General features: G+C 40.0%; 1 protein-coding gene across 1 annotated transcript in view; it reads left to right on the forward strand.

Moving 5' to 3' along the window:
- Nucleotides 1–17,804, forward strand: part of MET (MET proto-oncogene, receptor tyrosine kinase) — a 215,901-nt gene extending 198,097 nt beyond the window's left edge. Inside the window, exons 18-21 of the mRNA XM_089672085.1 lie at nt 632–741; nt 11,055–11,220; nt 14,745–14,881; nt 15,603–17,804. Coding sequence (XP_089528211.1) covers nt 632–741; nt 11,055–11,220; nt 14,745–14,881; nt 15,603–15,813 — 624 coding nt within the window. The 3' untranslated portion in view covers nt 15,814–17,804. The remainder of the gene's footprint in view (nt 1–631; nt 742–11,054; nt 11,221–14,744; nt 14,882–15,602) is intronic.
- Nucleotides 17,805–18,420: the final 616 nt, after the last annotated feature.

Below are 18,420 nucleotides of genomic sequence, written 5' to 3' on the forward strand. Positions count from 1 at the left end.
ATCCATAACCACCTGCAGCCAAAACGTGTTGATCTTTTGCAGACACGCAGCGTTGCACTTCATTTTTAATGGCACCCCCATACACCTGAAAACTCAGCATGTTTTCAGTGCAGGAAATCGCATGGTGCAAAGGTGCAAGGACCTAGGTGTGAACCTAGTGTACTTTTTACCTTTAGAAAACATTTAAATTGAAGCTAGAATTTTGTCATTGCCATTTTTCAATTTTCATCTGCATCAAAAAACATGGAAACAAAAATGAATCAGGCAGTGCATAATTATAAAGCTAGATGCAGCTTACAGATAAGCCCCGCAGCTAATGTCTAAACTACCTTCTGATTTGTGAATAAATAAGTAATTTCTATTGACACTGCATACACTTGGAATATATTGGTTCAGAAAATGTTTCCTGTATATCCACAGGTATAGCAAACATATACAGAACACACTTTCTGAAGCATCAGAGTGCTTAAAAATAGTGCCATATCTAATAATGCTGAAAACTGAAGTCATCTTTAGTAAATGGGAATCAGAATAAAGGTTAGAATTCGCTGACCTGGCCACCCCAGGGAAAAATGTGGGGTTTTTTAAACTTGGAGTAGTATTACATACAAGTATGTTTTGTCTTTTTCAGAATCCAACAGTGAAAGACCTCATAGGATTTGGTCTACAAGTTGCTAAAGGTATGGAGTATCTTGCAAGCAAAAAGTTTGTCCATCGAGATCTGGCAGCAAGAAACTGTATGTAAGTAAATGATTAGTGAAACTCTAACTTTTCAGCTTAATGCAGGTTTAGAAATCTTATTGCTGGAGCAGTAACTTCACTTAATCCTTCTTTCATGATATTTTGCTGCCCCTGATGCAGAAAAAAATTAATCTAAAAGCTGTGATAAATTTAGTATATAAGCTTCACATTGCACTACAATGGAATTGGGATTATTCTTATCAGTAACCTACATATAGTGTGTGTATTAAAAGAAAAAAAAAAATATATATATATATATATATATATATATATATAGATATATATATATAGATATAGATTTTATATATATATATATATATACTGCTCAGAAAAATTAAAGGTACACTTTTTGATCAGAGTATAGCATCAACTCAATTAAACTCCTGGGATATTGATCTGGTCAGTTACAGTTAAATAGCAGTGGGGGTTGTTAATCAGTTTCAGTTGCTTTGGTGTTAATGAAATTAGCAACAGGTGCACTAGATGAGCAACAGTGAGATGACCCCCAAAACAGAAATGGTTTTACAAATGGAGGCCACTGGCTTTTTTTCCCTACTCGTCTTTTTTGACTGTTTTTCACTAGTTTTGCATTGGGCTAGGGTCAGTGTCACTACTGATAGCATGAGGCGTTACCTGGAGCCTACAGAGGTTGCACAGGCAGTCCAACTCCTCCAGGATGGCACATCAATATGTGCCATTACCAGAAGATTTGCTGTGTCTCCCAGCACAGTTTCAAGAGCATGGAGGAGATTCCAGGAGACAGGCAGTTACTCCAGGAGAGCTGGACAGAGCTGTAGAAGGTCCTTAACCCATTAGCAGGACCGGTATCTGCTCCTTTGTGCAAGGAGGAACAGGGTGAGCACTGCCAGAGCCCTACAAAATGACCTCAAGCATTTCACTAGTGTGAATGTCTCTGACCAAACAATCAGAAATAGACTTCATGAAGGTGGCCTGAGGGCTTGACATCCTCTAGTAGGCCCTGTGCTCACTGCCCAGCACCATAGAGCTCGATTGGCATTTGCCACTGAACACCAGAATTGTCAGGTCTGCTACTGGCGCCCTGTGCTTTTCACAAATGAGAGCAGGTTCACCCTGAGCACATGTGACAGATGTGAAAGGGTCTGGAGAAGCCTTGGAGAACGTAATGCTGCCTGTAACATCGTTCAGCATGACTGTTTTGGTGGTGGATTATTGATGGTCTGGGGAGGCATATCCATGGAAGGACACACAGACCTCTACATGCTAGACAATGGTACCCTGACTGTCATTAGGTATCGGGATGAAATCCTTGGACCCATTGTCAGACCCTATGCTGGTGCAATGGATCCTGGGTTCCTCTTGGTGCATGACAATGACCAGCCTCATGTGGGAAGAGTATGTAAACAATTCCTAGAGAATGAAGGAATTGATATCAATGAATGGCCCCCACGCTCGCCTGACCTAAATCCAATTGAACTCTGGCATATCATGTTTCGGTCCATCTGACACCACTAGGTTGCACCTCAGGAGCTCAGTGATGCCCTAGTCCAGATCTGGGAGGAAATACCCCAGGACACCATCCGTCATTTCATTAGGAGCATGCCCTGACGTTATCAGGCATGCTTAAAAGCATGTGGGGGCCATACAAAACTACTGAGTACCATTTTGAGTTGCTGCAATGAAATTTCAGTAAAATGGACTAGCCTGCTGCATCATCTTTTCACTTTGATTTTTGGGGTGTCTTTGAATTCAGTCCTCTGTAGGTTGACAATTTTCATTTCTATCAAACAATGGGGCACCCTTATGTTCCTAACACATTACCCAGTCCATATCAGTATAGATATCCAGCATGATATTTTTCCCCATTGAGATGTGTTTTCAAAGTGTTCCTTTAATTTTTTTTGAGCAGTGTACATATATAATCACAATGTGAGTGAATTTGTTTGATGATGTGGCCACCTGTAGTCTCAAACAAGGGCTCATGTTACAGGGTGACAATGCACGTGCACGAAAATACCTTTGTAGCAGAATCACAATTTATTCAATGGAAGCCTAAAATAGCCTGAATGCAGCTTCTGAAATAACAAGAAGTTAAAGTGATTGTAAAGCTTTGTTTTTATTTTATTAAATTAAGAAACATGTTATACTCACCTGCTCTGTGTAATGGTTTTGCACAGAGTAGCTCTGATCCTCCCTTTCTAGGGTCCCCTGCCAGCACTCCTGACTACATCACCCCAACCCCCACCCCCCTGGAGTGTCCCCATAGCAAATGGTTTGCTCTGGGGGCACTCATACGTGCTAGCTCTCGAGCCCTTCTCTGTGTTTCCATAAGACACACCGCCCCCACTCCTTGTCACTGGCTCTGAATGACAGCAGCAAGTTTCTCCTGCTGCTATATCTGAGCCAATGAGGAGCTGGATTGAGATCGGGCTCTGGTGAGTATTAGGGGGACTGGGGGGGAGATGCACACAGAAAGTTTTTTTAATGCAATGCATAGAATGCAGTAGGGTAAAAATAACTTCTGCCTTAACACCCAGTTTCAATCTTGTATCAGTTAACAGTGGCAAATATATACTCTAAATGTATTATTAAATTGTAAATTCAGTTTCTATGATTGATGGCTGTTGGATTTTTCTATGCTGGGCATTTTTCTTTTTCTAATATAATCACACTACATGTGTACTTTAGTGTTCAATTAAAGGGGGGAGCTATGTGCTAAGATCTAACTGGCAGCTTAAAGTGTTAGTAAGGGCTAATTACAAATATTTTAAAAATTGCTGCCTCTCCCCTCCTACCTATCATGTATATAAAAGAGCAATGTAAACACCTTTTTTTAATCCAATCTGATCACGTGATCCAGCAGCTCTGGCTTCCCTGTATCAGGGAGCACACAACAACAGCTGTGAATTCCAGGAGCCGTGACGTCACCTTCTGGCTCTGATTGCCCCTTGGTTGTCTGCATTCCCTCCTCTCCCCTGCAGCATCTGCTCTCTGACACAGGGTAATCGTTGCTGCTTGATCACATGTCTGGACTGGACTAAAAAAGGTATTTCCACAGATCTTTATATATAGGATATGCATGATATATCAAAAATGGGTGGAGGTAGTATTTTTAAGCATAATTGTTATTAGCCTTATCTTCCAGTTTAACCGCTTTCCCGACTGCCGTATAGCAGAAATACTGGTACAGAGCAGCAGGGGTGCACAAAATCACGTATATATAAGTGATTTCGCATTTCCGGGTACCCTACCCTACGCGTGCCGCCATTGGCAGCCTCACCTGCCAATCACCAGATCCCAGCTGGTGATTCCTCGCCAGCACCTGGCGATTGCTTTGTATCACCGATGGGGGAGAGACCTGTATGTAAACAACACAGATCTCTCCCCTCTCAGCTCCTGCACACTGCTTTGTAAGGCTCTGAGCTATACAGAGCAGTGTGCTTACAGTGTAAAGCACACAGTAAAGAAGCACACAGTTAACCCTTTGTTTGCCCCAGATGTTAACACCTTCCAGCCCAGTATCATTAGTACTGATCAATTTATTGGTGTCACTGGGAATGTCTGTGACAGTTAGTCAGTTCCCCCCCCCCCCAGTATCAGAATGCCCGCCGAAGTTGCTGATCGCCGCCATTACTAGTATATAAAAAAAAAATTCCAGTATCTATACCGCCATTTGTATACGCTATCACCCGTGAGCCAATTCATTTACACAAATTGGGATTTTTTTTTAGCAAAGATATGTAGCAGAATACATTTTGGCCTAAATTTATGACAAAATTACTTTTTTTTAATTTTTATACTGGATGTTTTATAGCAAAAAGTCAAAAATAATTGTGTTTTTTTTTTTTAAATTGGCAGTCTTTTTTTTTTTATAGCGCAAAAAATTAAAAATGCAGAGGCGGTCAAATACCACCAAAAGAAAGCACTATTTGTGGGGGAAAAAAGGGCATTTCATTTATGTATAACGTTGCATGGTCACGCAATTGTCAGTTAAAGTAATGCAGCACCGTATCACAAAAAAATGGCCTGGTCAGGAAGGGGGGGGGGGGTAAATCCTCTGGAGGGCAAGTGGTTAAACTAAGGCTAAAGGGTCTTATGACTGCGTAGTAATGCCCCCTAAGCACAGATGTGCACATAGGCCATATACCCCTGGCACTTGTAAAGATTGTTGAATTTGTTTTAGTACCTTGCAAAGTTGTATTGGATAAGCCTGTAAGTATCAGCCACTTCATTCAAAGAGAAATGTGAATAAATGTTATTCCTCCACATGTGCAGTGCTGACCTGCAGCATATTTTTGTTTTGTGTGTCCCTGAGGGATAATATTTATTCCAGGAAATGGGATTGTTTCTGTACAAGGATATCCAGTCAAGCAAACCAGACTGTAGTCAGTGAAAATGTAGGAAGTTGATATGCCATGAAATATAAATATAGTACAATTGTAAATGTCGTCTGCAGTTTTTTTTTTTTGTGTTTTTGACACCTGAGACTATACATTGTCTATGGTCAGCGTATAGCAAGTTTAGGGAATGGTGTATATTGATATTATCAGTTGATTCTTTTAAGAAATGCCTATCTCTCACGCTTATGCAGTCACATTCCCCCAGGGTATAAATACAGTTACTAAATGTATGTATGAAAGAAGACACAGAGGGGAGCTTTTATTAAAGTAGCAATTGAACTGCCTGATTTTAAAGATTGTTTTCACTGTTAGCTTGAGTATGAGCAATAAACCTAAAATGTATATCCATTAGATGTCTCAGGATATCTTCTCACACCGCTGTAAGCACTTTATCCTCATCTAGACAAGGCCTAGCCTATACTGTAAAGATAAAGCGTTTGCTCAGGTGAATGACAGTGCATGAGCATGTAGGATTTAGAGAGCAAAGGTTAAGGGTGCTCTCTCCATTCTGTTTTTTAATGTTGGCATATAGTGTTGACATATAGACAAAACACATTGAATGGATTTTAAGGTATCCCACCCATGAAAGAACATAAAATACTGAATAGAGATGTATGGGGATTCTTTTTTTTTTTTTTTTTAAATACATACGCTGCATCTGTGCCCCCGGCTCTAAGGGTGAGAACTCATCAACCACATGGCCACTGATCGTTGAGTTCTCACAGTCGCTCTGAATCCCCCCCCCCCCCCCATGCTCACTGAAGCGCTGGCCGTGGAGGGGGAGAGAGTGGGTGGCTCCGGCTCTCAGCGCCTCACTGAGAAGCTGAGCCAGGTGCTGCTCCAGACTCTGGGGTGGATCCAGGCTTTAAAGTCAGGATCTTTTCCCCAGCCTGGATCGGTTAGGTGACCGCTGTCAGCTCAAAACGGGTCACAGGAGTACAGAACGAACTGCACTCCTGTGATCCACAGGAGAAGTTTGCCAAAAGAGCTTTGGCTGTATTCCTCCTTAAAATGTTTATTAGAAGGGAGCCATATTAACGAATGCTACACATTGTGGATGTATTTTTCCAATGCCACTGGACCTATTGTCAGCATTAACAAAGTTTTTCAGAGCTCAGTCCTATCAGGTATCATTATCCTACTGCAAGAATGTGCCACAATGGCCAACGAGGCCACATTCCCTGAAGAGAGAAAAGGAAATTTGTAGAGCATAAGCCCTAAAGCCTATCTCTGAGGAAAGGAAAAATGTTTTCCTGCAGTGGGGCGGCCTCTGCACTGCAAGGGTTAAATACTCTTTTAGGTCTTTAGTGGCCACAAATAGCAGTTTTACCAATCGTCTGCTTCCCTCGCAGCCAGTGCTCTCTTGTACTCCCCTAATCTCTGGTAGTGGACTGCCCCTTAGGATCCTCAAATCCATTGCAGGGATATAGGCTCTGCACTGCACTTGATGACATCAGAGGACCTTCAACTGCCAGAGCATAGGGAAGAAGAGGACGAGCCTGAGAAAAAAGAGGATGAGGTAAGTAAAACTGCTTTTTGCAGCCACTAGACCTAAACAAGCATTTTCCTTTCCCTGGAGTCCAGATTTAAGTCAATGAGTCAGAACCCAGTTCACCTCTTCAAAAAAAGTCCTTGGAGGGTTCTTTACCTAGCATGGCCTCATACAAAACTCAGGTGCATACCTTCCAAATTTCCAAAATGACAAAGATGGAAAACCTTTAGCACAAGAAATTAATACACAAAATCATTGGTTGAACCTGCAAGTTCTCACCACTTTCCCTTTATACTAGTTCTTCAAAATACCAAAAGCAATATTTTAGAAGTGGGATGAAAGGTTCAGTCTAGTATAAAAACCTAACTATTCATTAAATAGACCATTTTGCTAGAGTTCTTTGTATTATATCTAATAGACAACAAAGGAGAAAAAAGGAACAGAGGCATTGGGTTCCAAAAGAGAGACAGTCCCACCAAAGGAGGGACAGTTAGAAGCTATAAAGATATTGTGCTTACATTTAGCAGTGGTTTACAGAGTACATATGACCAATCAATCCATGTCGCCTCTCTGGAGGGGCTTGGAGTTCAAGTCTCTGCCTACTTCATACACACACTAGAGTCATTTTGGGAGAAAAACAGCCTTCTAGCATGTTGTTGGATTGCAAAAAAATGGATCACCTGAAGGCAAGGCCAGATTTTTTCTTCCAGCCCCCCAATGCCAACTATCTTGTGCTATCCCACCTTTTCTACCTTTTTCTACTGGCTATTTGTTGTTTCGTTATATAAGCCAGACAAGACATACCAAGGCTGGGGTTGGAGAGGCAGAAAGCAAAAGTTTGCTGTAGGTGGGTAAAGCAAATAGCCTTTTCTACTAGTTGTTTGGAAAGTACACAGCAAACTATTCCAGCAAAGCACACAAACTGCGCAGGTACACCAACAATAAGGACAACTAGGACTGGGGTGAATTGCTCTGGAAGGCAGTGCGGCAGTCTGGAACTTTTTATTATACGTACATGCAAATATGTTGCTGACAGTCAACGATGATGTGTGGATGGCTGTATACAACCACAAGCAGCCAAGTTGTCCTAGATGAAAGCTTTTGTAGAGAATGCATAAATCTGGACCTAAAAGGATAAAACTGTCAAGGTCCTACCTTTTCCCAGAGGTTGTGCTGCTCCATGTGCTGGCATCCATCTTGGGTCTCTGCAAAGAGCATGGTGGCAGTCTTTTATGCCTTCAGGCCTCTGAGGTCCATCCCCTGGAGGGGTGTGGTTGATTACATATAAGTCTCTTGTCCGCACATGCCCTTTGCATTCGTGTCTTGTGTGTTAGTGTTGCAACAGCTCTGTGTATACTCTCGTGACTCTCCTGGAATCTGACTCGGCTTGTGACTAGACCATTCTCTGCGTTTTCCTTTGATCTGACCTCCCGTTGCTGAACCTGGCATGTGACCTGTGATTCTTGTCTACTGTTCTGTACCGTTTGTCCCGTTGTTGTCGACCTGGCCTGCCCAACTACGCTATTGTCTGATCTGATTCCTACCAGCTACACGCCATTGGCGGCGGCCATTACCGCAGCTGGGGTGTCTCGCAGGCCGCGACCTGGTTCCTGGCTGTGTCAAGTCCATCCCCACCATCAGGGGCCCTGGTGAAAGGCAGCCTGGGACTTAGACTCCGCGCCCTGAGGGACTCCGGTCTGTGGGTGGTGGTTGTCGTCAGTCAGTGCGTGACCCTGCCTCTAGGCCTGCCTGTCCGTTCCACAGCTCCTTCCCTGACAAAAACTCATTCGAGCACACAGAGGACATGCATGTACTGTATCGGATAAACAGCTTCTAAACATTATCAGCAGTGGCTGTTTTGTAATTCCTAGACCTCAAATTAGTTCTCGACTGACAGCCCCAGAACTTGCATGAGGACCTAGAACCTCTGTTAAGGTTAAAACTGTGACATCACTAATTTGAAAATAATTGACCAAAGCCACATTTTGAAAGCAGCAGTATGGTCTTGCACCGCTGATTTAAAAAATAACAACCCATACATGCTGTACGTGAAGCATGGTTTTAAATGTGCTTAGCACTCACTTTGCTTCAGAACGCCAAAGCAAGTGGAGCACTGTACAAATAATTGGAATGAAAAAAAAAAACAATTTATGTGACCAGCCTCTCTTCCAAACATGGAGTTCTTTCTGTTCTGTTAGGCACTGCATGCTGCAAACTGTGGCCTGCATTTTATGAATGATATTGCAGGTTTTGGAGAAATTTTGTGATGTTAAGCAGTGGTATCTGCTCTCCACTATAAATAGCCTTCTAAGTGTAGACTTTGGCTGGCTCATCATGGCTTTCTGCCCTTGCAATCCAGAATGGTTTCTGAGCTGTTACAATCAGTCCCACCTTTAATACAGTTTCTACCTGATTGATGCAATTTCTGAGTCATTTCTCATTTCAACTTGTAGCAATAAAATCCACATTTAATTAAAGACAGGTCAGTGTACTTAAAAAGTCTTTAAATTTACTATGACATAATTATTTTCATGCCATAAAGCTGTAAATTGAAGTTAAATGAATAGGATAAAGTGCTAGCTGCAGAAGTCAATGCTAGAAAATTTGTAAAAAGTAATATTTATTCTAATTGACAATACAGTACAAGTATTAAATTCTTTTCTTACAGGGAAAATGTGTTGCTAAATTAGTATTTCCAGTTAAAGCAGTACTAAAGCTAATTTAGTTCCCTTGCAAATATCAGAATATTTTTATTGGCCTAACACTGACTGTTGACTTGGCTTGTGTAAAATCAAAGTGAATATATCCACACAGTCTCCTGCACTTGGAAGCGGACCCCAAAAAGGACAGTTGGCTAAATTTCCCTCTTGGATCTGCTGGACATGCTTCACCTTGCTGACCTCTCAAGACTGGGGACATCTGAGAACACTAAAAATGTAAAATAGTACAGAGGGTGCACCAGCCTAGTGCATAATCCTTAAAACTTGACTTTATTAATAAAATCTGTGGCTCTGGGGAAGAGGCAAGGTCTCGAAACACATTATCTGATTGGATCTTTGTACATTCTACCATGTGATGTGATGCACTCTGGGTTGGAATTTACTGTTATATTGGGACAAGCTTATATACATCTGTTGGTTTTTAAGTATAATACTTACCACGTTTTATTAATAAAGTCAAGTTTTGAAGATAATGTGCGAGGCTGGTGCACCCTCTGTTCTATTTTACATTTTTTGGCTTGTGTAAAGTAGGGGGATAGTTTGCTTTTCTAATGGACAGGGGAACAAATGCATATGCAGCCACTGTGGTGCCATTCATTCTAAATTGCGCTCCAGTGCTCCTTTCCCAACACACCTGCATTGCAGTGCACCAGAATGCATGAGGATACACTTCAAATGAATGGGCTCCCTTAACGCAGCACAAATTACAGCATGACATGGCAGACATTAAAGCACCGCAAAAGTTTAAATGAGCTGTGCTTAAATCTGCAAACATCTGCCTGCACACTGGAGGTGTGTGTGCAAAGCTTAAAAGACTTGGAACTTTTCTGACTTTGGTTTGTGAGATTTGTTTTGAAAGTCCCCACATTTTCTTACTAAATATGTTCTTTAAAAGAAAACTGTAATGGTTTTACTTCAGCTGTATTTTAATAGTTTTTTTAACAGTTGTGTGTGTATATATAAAAATCACCATACCTAAATTTCAGCTTTCAAGGAATTTCTACATTAGTATGAAAGGTCGCTATCCACAATGCACAGACTTGACTTAAAATGAGTAAAAAAAAATATATTTTTTTAGCAGTTAGTCATTTCATTTTAAATACTTGAATGGAAATAATTTGTAGTCTTCTAAGTACCGGTAAGTATAATATTTAAAATAGACATTGACTTAAAGTGATACTAAACCAAAAAATGTTTTTTAATTTAATGCACTTCTTACATTACGGTAAAAAAAACATTTTCTATTCCTCTGTCGTCCCCCCCTTCCCTGTGTAAAGGGGAAAAGAGGGAGAATAAATTCAGTGCTGTGCACGGATGCATCTCTTCTCCCCTCTCTTCCTCTTCACAGAGCACTCGGAACAACAGCAGCAGGAATCATTGGCTCCTTCTGCTGTCAAATGCAGTGAGGGTGTAGCTAAGTTCCGCTGTGTAAGTCTATGGAGCGCAGCAACGCTGACACACAGACAGACACTGTGTGCCTCCATAGCAAACAGCTTGCTATGGGGACACACAAAGAGAAAGAGCCAGGAGCACTGCTGGGGACCCAAGAAGAGGAGGATCAGGGCCGCTCTGTGCAAAAGTACTGCACAGAGCAGGTGAGTATAACATGTTTGTTATTTAATTTTTAAAAAAATGTACTTTATTAACACTTTGAAAGCTGGCATACAATGGCTTTTTTATGCCATACCTGTGTCCCCATAACCATTCTATATTATCTTGTAGGCTGGATGAGACATTCACCGTTAAAGTGGCAGACTTTGGCCTTGCAAGAGACGTTTATGACAAGGAATACTACAGTGTGCACAATAAAACTGGAGCAAAACTACCTGTGAAATGGATGGCACTTGAAAGCTTGCAGACGCAAAAGTTCACTACAAAATCAGATGTGGTAAATTATGTTTTATGTATAATTTAATAATTCCTTAATCTATGTTCTAACTTCAAAGCACACGGAATATATAGTACACACTGGTAAATATGTTCCCTTTCTTTTCGCAATAATTTACTATGAATCAACAGAATACTCAGGGGAAAAAATATTTAAACAAATAATTTTACCATTGTGTGCATGTATAAAGTTTCAAGCATAATAATGGTGCTACTCAAATTTATCAAACAGTGCTATAAATATCAAAGAAATAGTGCAGCGCTTAAATTAATAGTCCTCAGTAATTCCTGATCAGTGGATGTTCCTCAAATTAGAATGGAAGAAATGCCCACTCACCGGAACTACACTTGGTACAGTGCAGTATATGAATATTATTCCCTGGTGTCACTGGAAGTGTACATCTGGATCAGCACGTGGAAGGGTATCCCTTTCTGGATCAAGCAGGTCCAGGATCACAACAATTTAGGCTCCGACACGGAGTTCCCCTTAAAGGATGTATGGGTGTTGCTCTTACAGTAGTAGGAACCTCCCTCTCTGGATGGATTCGGAGTAACACAGCTTCTGGAAAAAAGTACTCCCCATGCGGGGTTAAAGCAAAAAGGTGCCCATAGTGTGAGGGTAAGTTACCGGCTCACCGTCTGACGATGTGCGTGTCACGTAACGCGTAAGGAGGAGCCTGCTCGCGCCGTTGACGTCACGCCGTCGGAGCATCGTGGAGCTCCGGCGGTCATTTCCTTCTAGGGACGGTTAGTGCTTATGTTGCTATCTGCCGTTCCAACTGATATTCATTGGATGCATCCTTTATTCTCACAATAAAATTCGCTTTATTCAAACTTTATCACACTATGGGCACCTTTTTGCTTTAACCCCGCATGGGGAGTACTTTTTTCCAGAAGCTGTGTTACTCCAAATCCATCCAGAGAGGGAAGTTCCTACTACTGTAAGAGCAACACCCATACATCCCTTAAGGGGAACTCCGTGTCGGAGTCTAAATTATTGTGATCCTGGACCTGCTTGATCCAGAGAGGGATACCCTTCCACATGCTGATCCAGATGTACACTTCCAGTGACACCAGGGAATAATATTCATATACTGCACTGTACCAAGTGTAGTTCCGGTGAGTGGGCATTTCTTCCATTCTAATTTTAAGGGAACATCCACCGATCGGGAATTACTGAGGACTATTAATTTAAGCGCTGCACTATTTCTTTGATATTTTATATTGAGGTTTTGTTGGTTGCCTGGAGTGTACAGCTGCTGAACTGATTAGCGCTCACTTTTTTACTTTGTTTACCAGTGCTATAAATAAACAAATATTGGAGGAAAACAAGTGGGGCTTTAAAGAGGAATTCCAGGTATTGGGTTAATGTAACTATAGAATATATATAACATACCTGGCCGATGCCCCTGGAAGGTAGAAATCACAAAAGTAGACGCCACTACTCAAGTGATCCCTACTTGATGGCACTGCCCAACCTCTTCACCTTGTCCAATCAGAGAACACTTCGCATTTATTTAGAAAATACAAAACATTCTCTTTATGGTACCCATACTGACCTCTTGTGTTCAGAATGCAGCAGAGCAGCCACTCGGCAGGGGACCTGGAAGCAAGTGGAGATCACTGGAGTAGCAGTTTCAGTGATTTCCATCTTTCAGGAGCATCAGCCATATATGGTATATACATAGTTACATTGGTCCAAGCTTGACCAATGTGACTAGGTAAATATATTCCATACCTGGAATTCATCTTTAAGCCCAGATGAGTTAAGTGATCAGCCCAAAAACTGTGGAAAAAAGCTAAGTATGGAAAAAATGGAAAAAACAAAATGCAAAAATTGTAGAAGGGGACATACGAAGGAGAGGGGGTGATTAAGGCCAGGAGAAGCAATGAATTGAGCATCAGGGCATGCCAGTAGTGGTGTAGTTTCAGCTTATTTCTGAAGCATCCCAAAATCCCCAAACTTGGAATGCTTAATTGAGCAAATACTGGCTTCATCTAGGTAGTAGGTGCCTTGTTCCATCCCCACACACCCCATCCCAGCCCTACTTGGCTCATTATGGGTCAGTAAGGTTCCACATCTTAGTGAAGGGCTCATTGTAAGCCACAGAACAGTGCAGGTGAACCAGCTAAAATGCTTGCAAGTGGTTCAATTATTTACCTTAAGTTTACTACAGAACTTCTTTAAATACACAATCTGGAACATCTAAAATTAGCAGTTCCATATAAACATAAAGTAATTTTCTGTTATAGGAATAATGCAGGGGTACAACAAGAATAAACTAGTCTTGAGACATAAGGATTGATTTACTAAAACTGGAGAGTACAAAATCTGGTGCAGCTCTGCATATAAACATCCAGGTATTTTGTCAAAGCTTAATTGTGCAAACTGACGTTAGAAGCTGATTGACTACCATGCACAGTTGCAGCAGATTTTGCTCTCTCCAGTTTTTAGTAAATCAACCCCACAGAGTCTGTATAATAGTGACTGAACACAGAGAAAGTATCTGAGCTGCCTAAAGCAACCAGTTTGTTTCCAGCAATAGTTTATCTGATACATACAAGAAAAATATAACTGATTAGTTGCTAGGAGCAGGGCAGACGCTATTTTCTCCAATTTAATAAACCTTTGTTGTCATAACTGCTGAGAATTGCATCAGTTTGAACGAGTAAACTATGTGATAATTTCTCTGAAGAAAAGCTCATGTGTCTTGTAGTTGCTTTGGAAGCCAAATTGTCTAAGCCAGTACCACACAAATCTTTGAGGTTGTAACTTGCATAGTGGATACTTATAAACTATGATGGGGTTTCCATTAAACATCTGCTTACTATATTAATATGCTCACATGGGACCAGAGATGTCCTGTGTGAGAAACATGTTTCAGAAAAACATCTTTCTTAAATTAAGTGAAACTGGAGGTCTAGGAATGTTTCGGTGCAATACAATATGTTGCCATACAATATTACTAAGGGATTACATAAGGCCTGGAAGTACATGAAAACAAAGGAATGTCATTTGTCACATTTCATAAATACAATTCTAGAACACAAAACATTGTTAATTTTTCACTCATATAATTTGTTAGGGTGGATCTTTACAAAAAAAGAAATTACTTATAGAATTATAGTGTGTTTTAACTGCACACATATATTTAATCAACATTATACCGTGACCCATCAGCTGAAAACGGGTCACAGGAGTGCAGAACGAACAGCACTCCTGTGATCCACAGGAGAAGTACAGCCAAAAGAGCTTTGGCTGTACTTCTCTTTTAAGCCCAGTTTACATGGACCCTTAAACTGCAGATTAAAAAGCAAACATAGTAGAGTTCAACTAATGAACTAATTTTGTAGCTAGAACATATGCAAAATAAATGAAATTATTACATGGTTTTAAAAATCCCAAGGTTTTCTACACTAATGATAGTGTTTACCTATAAGATTATTTTCTATATTTTTTCAATATTTCATCTTTTTTTCACATAGAAAGTGTTAGCCAGTACTAAAGTGTCTGATTGTTTCTAGTGGTCATTCGGTGTTCTGCTATGGGAGCTAATGACAAGAGGAGCACCCCCATATCCTGATGTCAACTCATTTGATATAACTATTTATTTACTACAAGGACGAAGACTACTACAACCTGAATACTGTCCGGATCCACTGTAAGTGTCAGATGAATTTATAGCATAGGAATTGACTAACTCCCACAATGTAATTTTTGAGTAGTAAAAATAAATACATACATACATACACAAATATACATACATAAATTTGATTTGGGACTTTCCAGATTAAGGTTCTCCTTTGTTTCTAAAATTTCCTTGTCCCAAGTATATAACTGCTACAACAATGTTTTGCTGAATAAGAATGTTTAATAGTACTTTAATCACAAGATTAACCACTTCGCACCGGCACCTCCCGGCCCTTTAAGAGTTTCAGAAGCCGGGAGGTGGGCGGGGTTTTAGAGTCATGTGACCGCCGTGATTCGCCGTCACATGATCGGAAAAGGCCCCAATCAAAAGGGGAGATCAGGACCTTTCCGTGAGTCACAGGCATATGTGCTGGGAGCGTACAGGGCATGCACTCTCAACACATATGTATTTTCCAATTATCCTTTGAAAAGTACATTTTTATAATGTACATTACATGTAAAGTGAACATGCTGAACCATAGTGAACATAATGAAAAAAAGCATCCTTATGTAGCCAGTGAGAGACGTATGTGAAGCACAGTTTCTCTGAGGACTAAGATCATAGTGCATTGTTCGTATGCATCACATGTCTGATAGCAGAAGTTTGATATACGTATGTATTTAGTATTTTATTCTCTAGGCCTGTTCACTACAGATTTACTAACATTCTGTTTTTTTCTGTAAAACATTAGGTTTGAAGTCATGCTGAAGTGCTGGCATCCAAAACCAGAGTCGCGTCCAACATTTTCTGAATTAGTTTCAAAAATTTCATCTCTTTTTTCAACATTCATTGGGGAGCATTATGTGCTTATCAACACAACATACGTCAATATAAAATGTACTGCTCCCTATCCATCTCTACTACCGGCTGAAGAAAACATGGATTTCAATCTGGATACATGACTTTTTACTACCCACCCATGTGACTGAGTCTCTTACTCTTGAATTTCAAAGAGATCTTTTTGTCCAAGTACTTCTTCGATGTTATATGTCAACGCAGTTGACGTTGCTTTCACTTTTGTTATTTTGCACTAGAAGCAGACATTTGTTCATTATTGTGATTACAGACTGCTGTACAAAAGGATGGTACATGAAACACATTTTTATTGACATATTTGGAAAGCGGTTACTTGTTTCTTGTGTTTAACATTGATATTGATGCTATGTGTTCAGCACAATTCTAAGAAAGTGGCCTCTCACTGATAGTGGGAAATGAATGGCTACTCTCAGAACATCTCCAAAACAATGTGAGTTCTATGCTGTATGTCTATATAGCACTTTTATGTAGGCAGATAACTGCTGACTGTAGTTGTGCAGAATTCTCAGCCAGATACTGGGAAATTGGTGGACGATAATTGAAGAACATTTTGTTACTGGAGAAGAATATATAACCAAAATGAATAAAAGAGCAGTAATGATAATAAAATGAATATTGGGAGCAGATGACTTAACAAAACTCATATAAATCATACAAACAATGGTTACCATCCCAAGGAAATCTAGTACAGTCACACTAGCAGTAGCTGCAATATAATGCAGCAGTGATGCACCAGTGTTTCTATGAACAGGTTATGAAGGCCAAAGTCTCAAAGCTGAAAAAAGCGTGCATAAACTAGTGCTAGGAGTTTGAAAATGTCCGAACATATCAGAAAGGGTTCTAGATTTCCTGCCATAGTGTGCTGTAATTTCTGGAGCATACAAAATCATTTGCAAAGCATAGGACATGATCATTTCATTACAGTGCCCTCTGGGGCCTAGAAGAATTGCACCTTCTGTGCCGATGGTACCTCAACCAATGGCCCCATTACATTTCTGTGTTTTATATTTGGGAGGCGGAAAACTAAAGAAGGTAGTATTTTTATAAAGGATAACAGGATGAAGAAACTCATGTATTAGTCTACAAAGCAAATGTCATCAGGGACCAAACGTAATAAAGGGTTTGTGTACTGGTGCGATTTTAGCATTGGTGTTCTGCTAGAGCCAAGTTCTAGTCACTGCAAGTTGACAGATCCAAATCCCCATGAAAGTTTCACTAAACTCTTTAGGGAAAGGTGCAAGCTGTGTACACTGGAGTAAAAACTGAAAATGCTAGAGGCAGGTTAAACATTAATTATTGACACTCATAAATGCTTCTGGCACTTTCTTAAATGGCTCTGATCAGTCAGCAATGAATGAAGCTTAGCTGCAACAGAACACAGATGGAAATACAGCATTCATGTACATAAGCCCCAATAAAAATTAAAATGGTATATTATGTTTATTATTGTTGAGAAAATTGTATTTTATGTTTTCTTATTTTACACTGTACTTATCAAATGTAACTCTCAAAGCAGAGTGGTCAACACTGGAAAGCTCATCATGCAATGTTGTGCTAAAAACTTTCATCGGAGAAAAGAGATGGACCAATTATTGATAGAAACATAGGCAGTCAGTCATAACTGAAGACTTTTAAACAAATCAAGTGTCCATCACTCTAGACAAAGTAGGAAAGCAGTTTCCAGTTCACCTAAGTTGATTTCTCAGAAACTGCCACTTCCAGAACACAAGCTTGGTTGCACTGTTTAGGCTTGAGCAGTTGATTACACACTTTACAAACCTGATTCTGTCAAACAAGTGATGTGAACACTGGAGCAGCACGTTTATTACGTCTAAACAATGACTGGAAGTACAATGTGTGTTCCTGTGGATTTGTATTTGTTTTTTCACTTAAAACTGTACAGTTTTTTTTCTTGGTGTAGGATGTAACTGGATGTGTTGATTTAAAGTTTTATATTTTTATAATAAATGTTTATTTTTAAGGCGATGTACAATGTTACATTAATGTGTAAAGGGAAAAAACTGGTGAACTATGTGTCTTATTAATTTTCCAAGTACTATTAAAATTTAAAAATATCCTTCTTACTGATGTCATGTGTAAGAAGTGTGTACCAGTTGTTGAATGATACTGGAAAGTGTGGCTGTTGCATTGATGACAAATCTGTGCGAGCAGCGGTTTTCATGCAGTAGCTAACTGTATTATATCACTAGGAACCCCCTGAATGAGTATGAAGCCTTGGTTTCTGGTCTCCGTCAGAAGATATAAAGCCCTGGAGGCAGAAAACCACAAACAGGCACACTCAGTGAAGAAATCCCTATGAGCATATGAAAATCAAGGCATAATACAGCAGATATTAAAAAAATGTTTTTTCTTTTTTTTTTTTACTTTGCTGCTTTAAAATAAATAGCCATAACGAGAAAATATAATATGGATTACTGTACAGCCTAAATGGTAGAAAACAGAAAATAAGATAAAACCAGAAAATCTAAGCAACAGCTGTAAAGAAAATGAACACAGAAGACAATAATTGCAGCTTAATGGATCTGTCTATACATTCAATTAATATCTGCATCACATATACAAAGTCTCAAGGGAGCACCAGATCAAAATTCAGAGTTCAGAATCTTTTATTAGTTGTATTCACTGGTAACAAGGAAGTATAATACAGCCAACAAGTTTCAGGGGCAAGAACA

The sequence above is a fragment of the Staurois parvus genome, unplaced genomic scaffold (genome assembly GCF_062004578.1).
Source record: "Staurois parvus isolate SC_StPar_1 unplaced genomic scaffold, SC_StPar_1.0 ptg000120l, whole genome shotgun sequence".
Lineage (NCBI taxonomy): Eukaryota > Metazoa > Chordata > Amphibia > Anura > Ranidae > Staurois > Staurois parvus.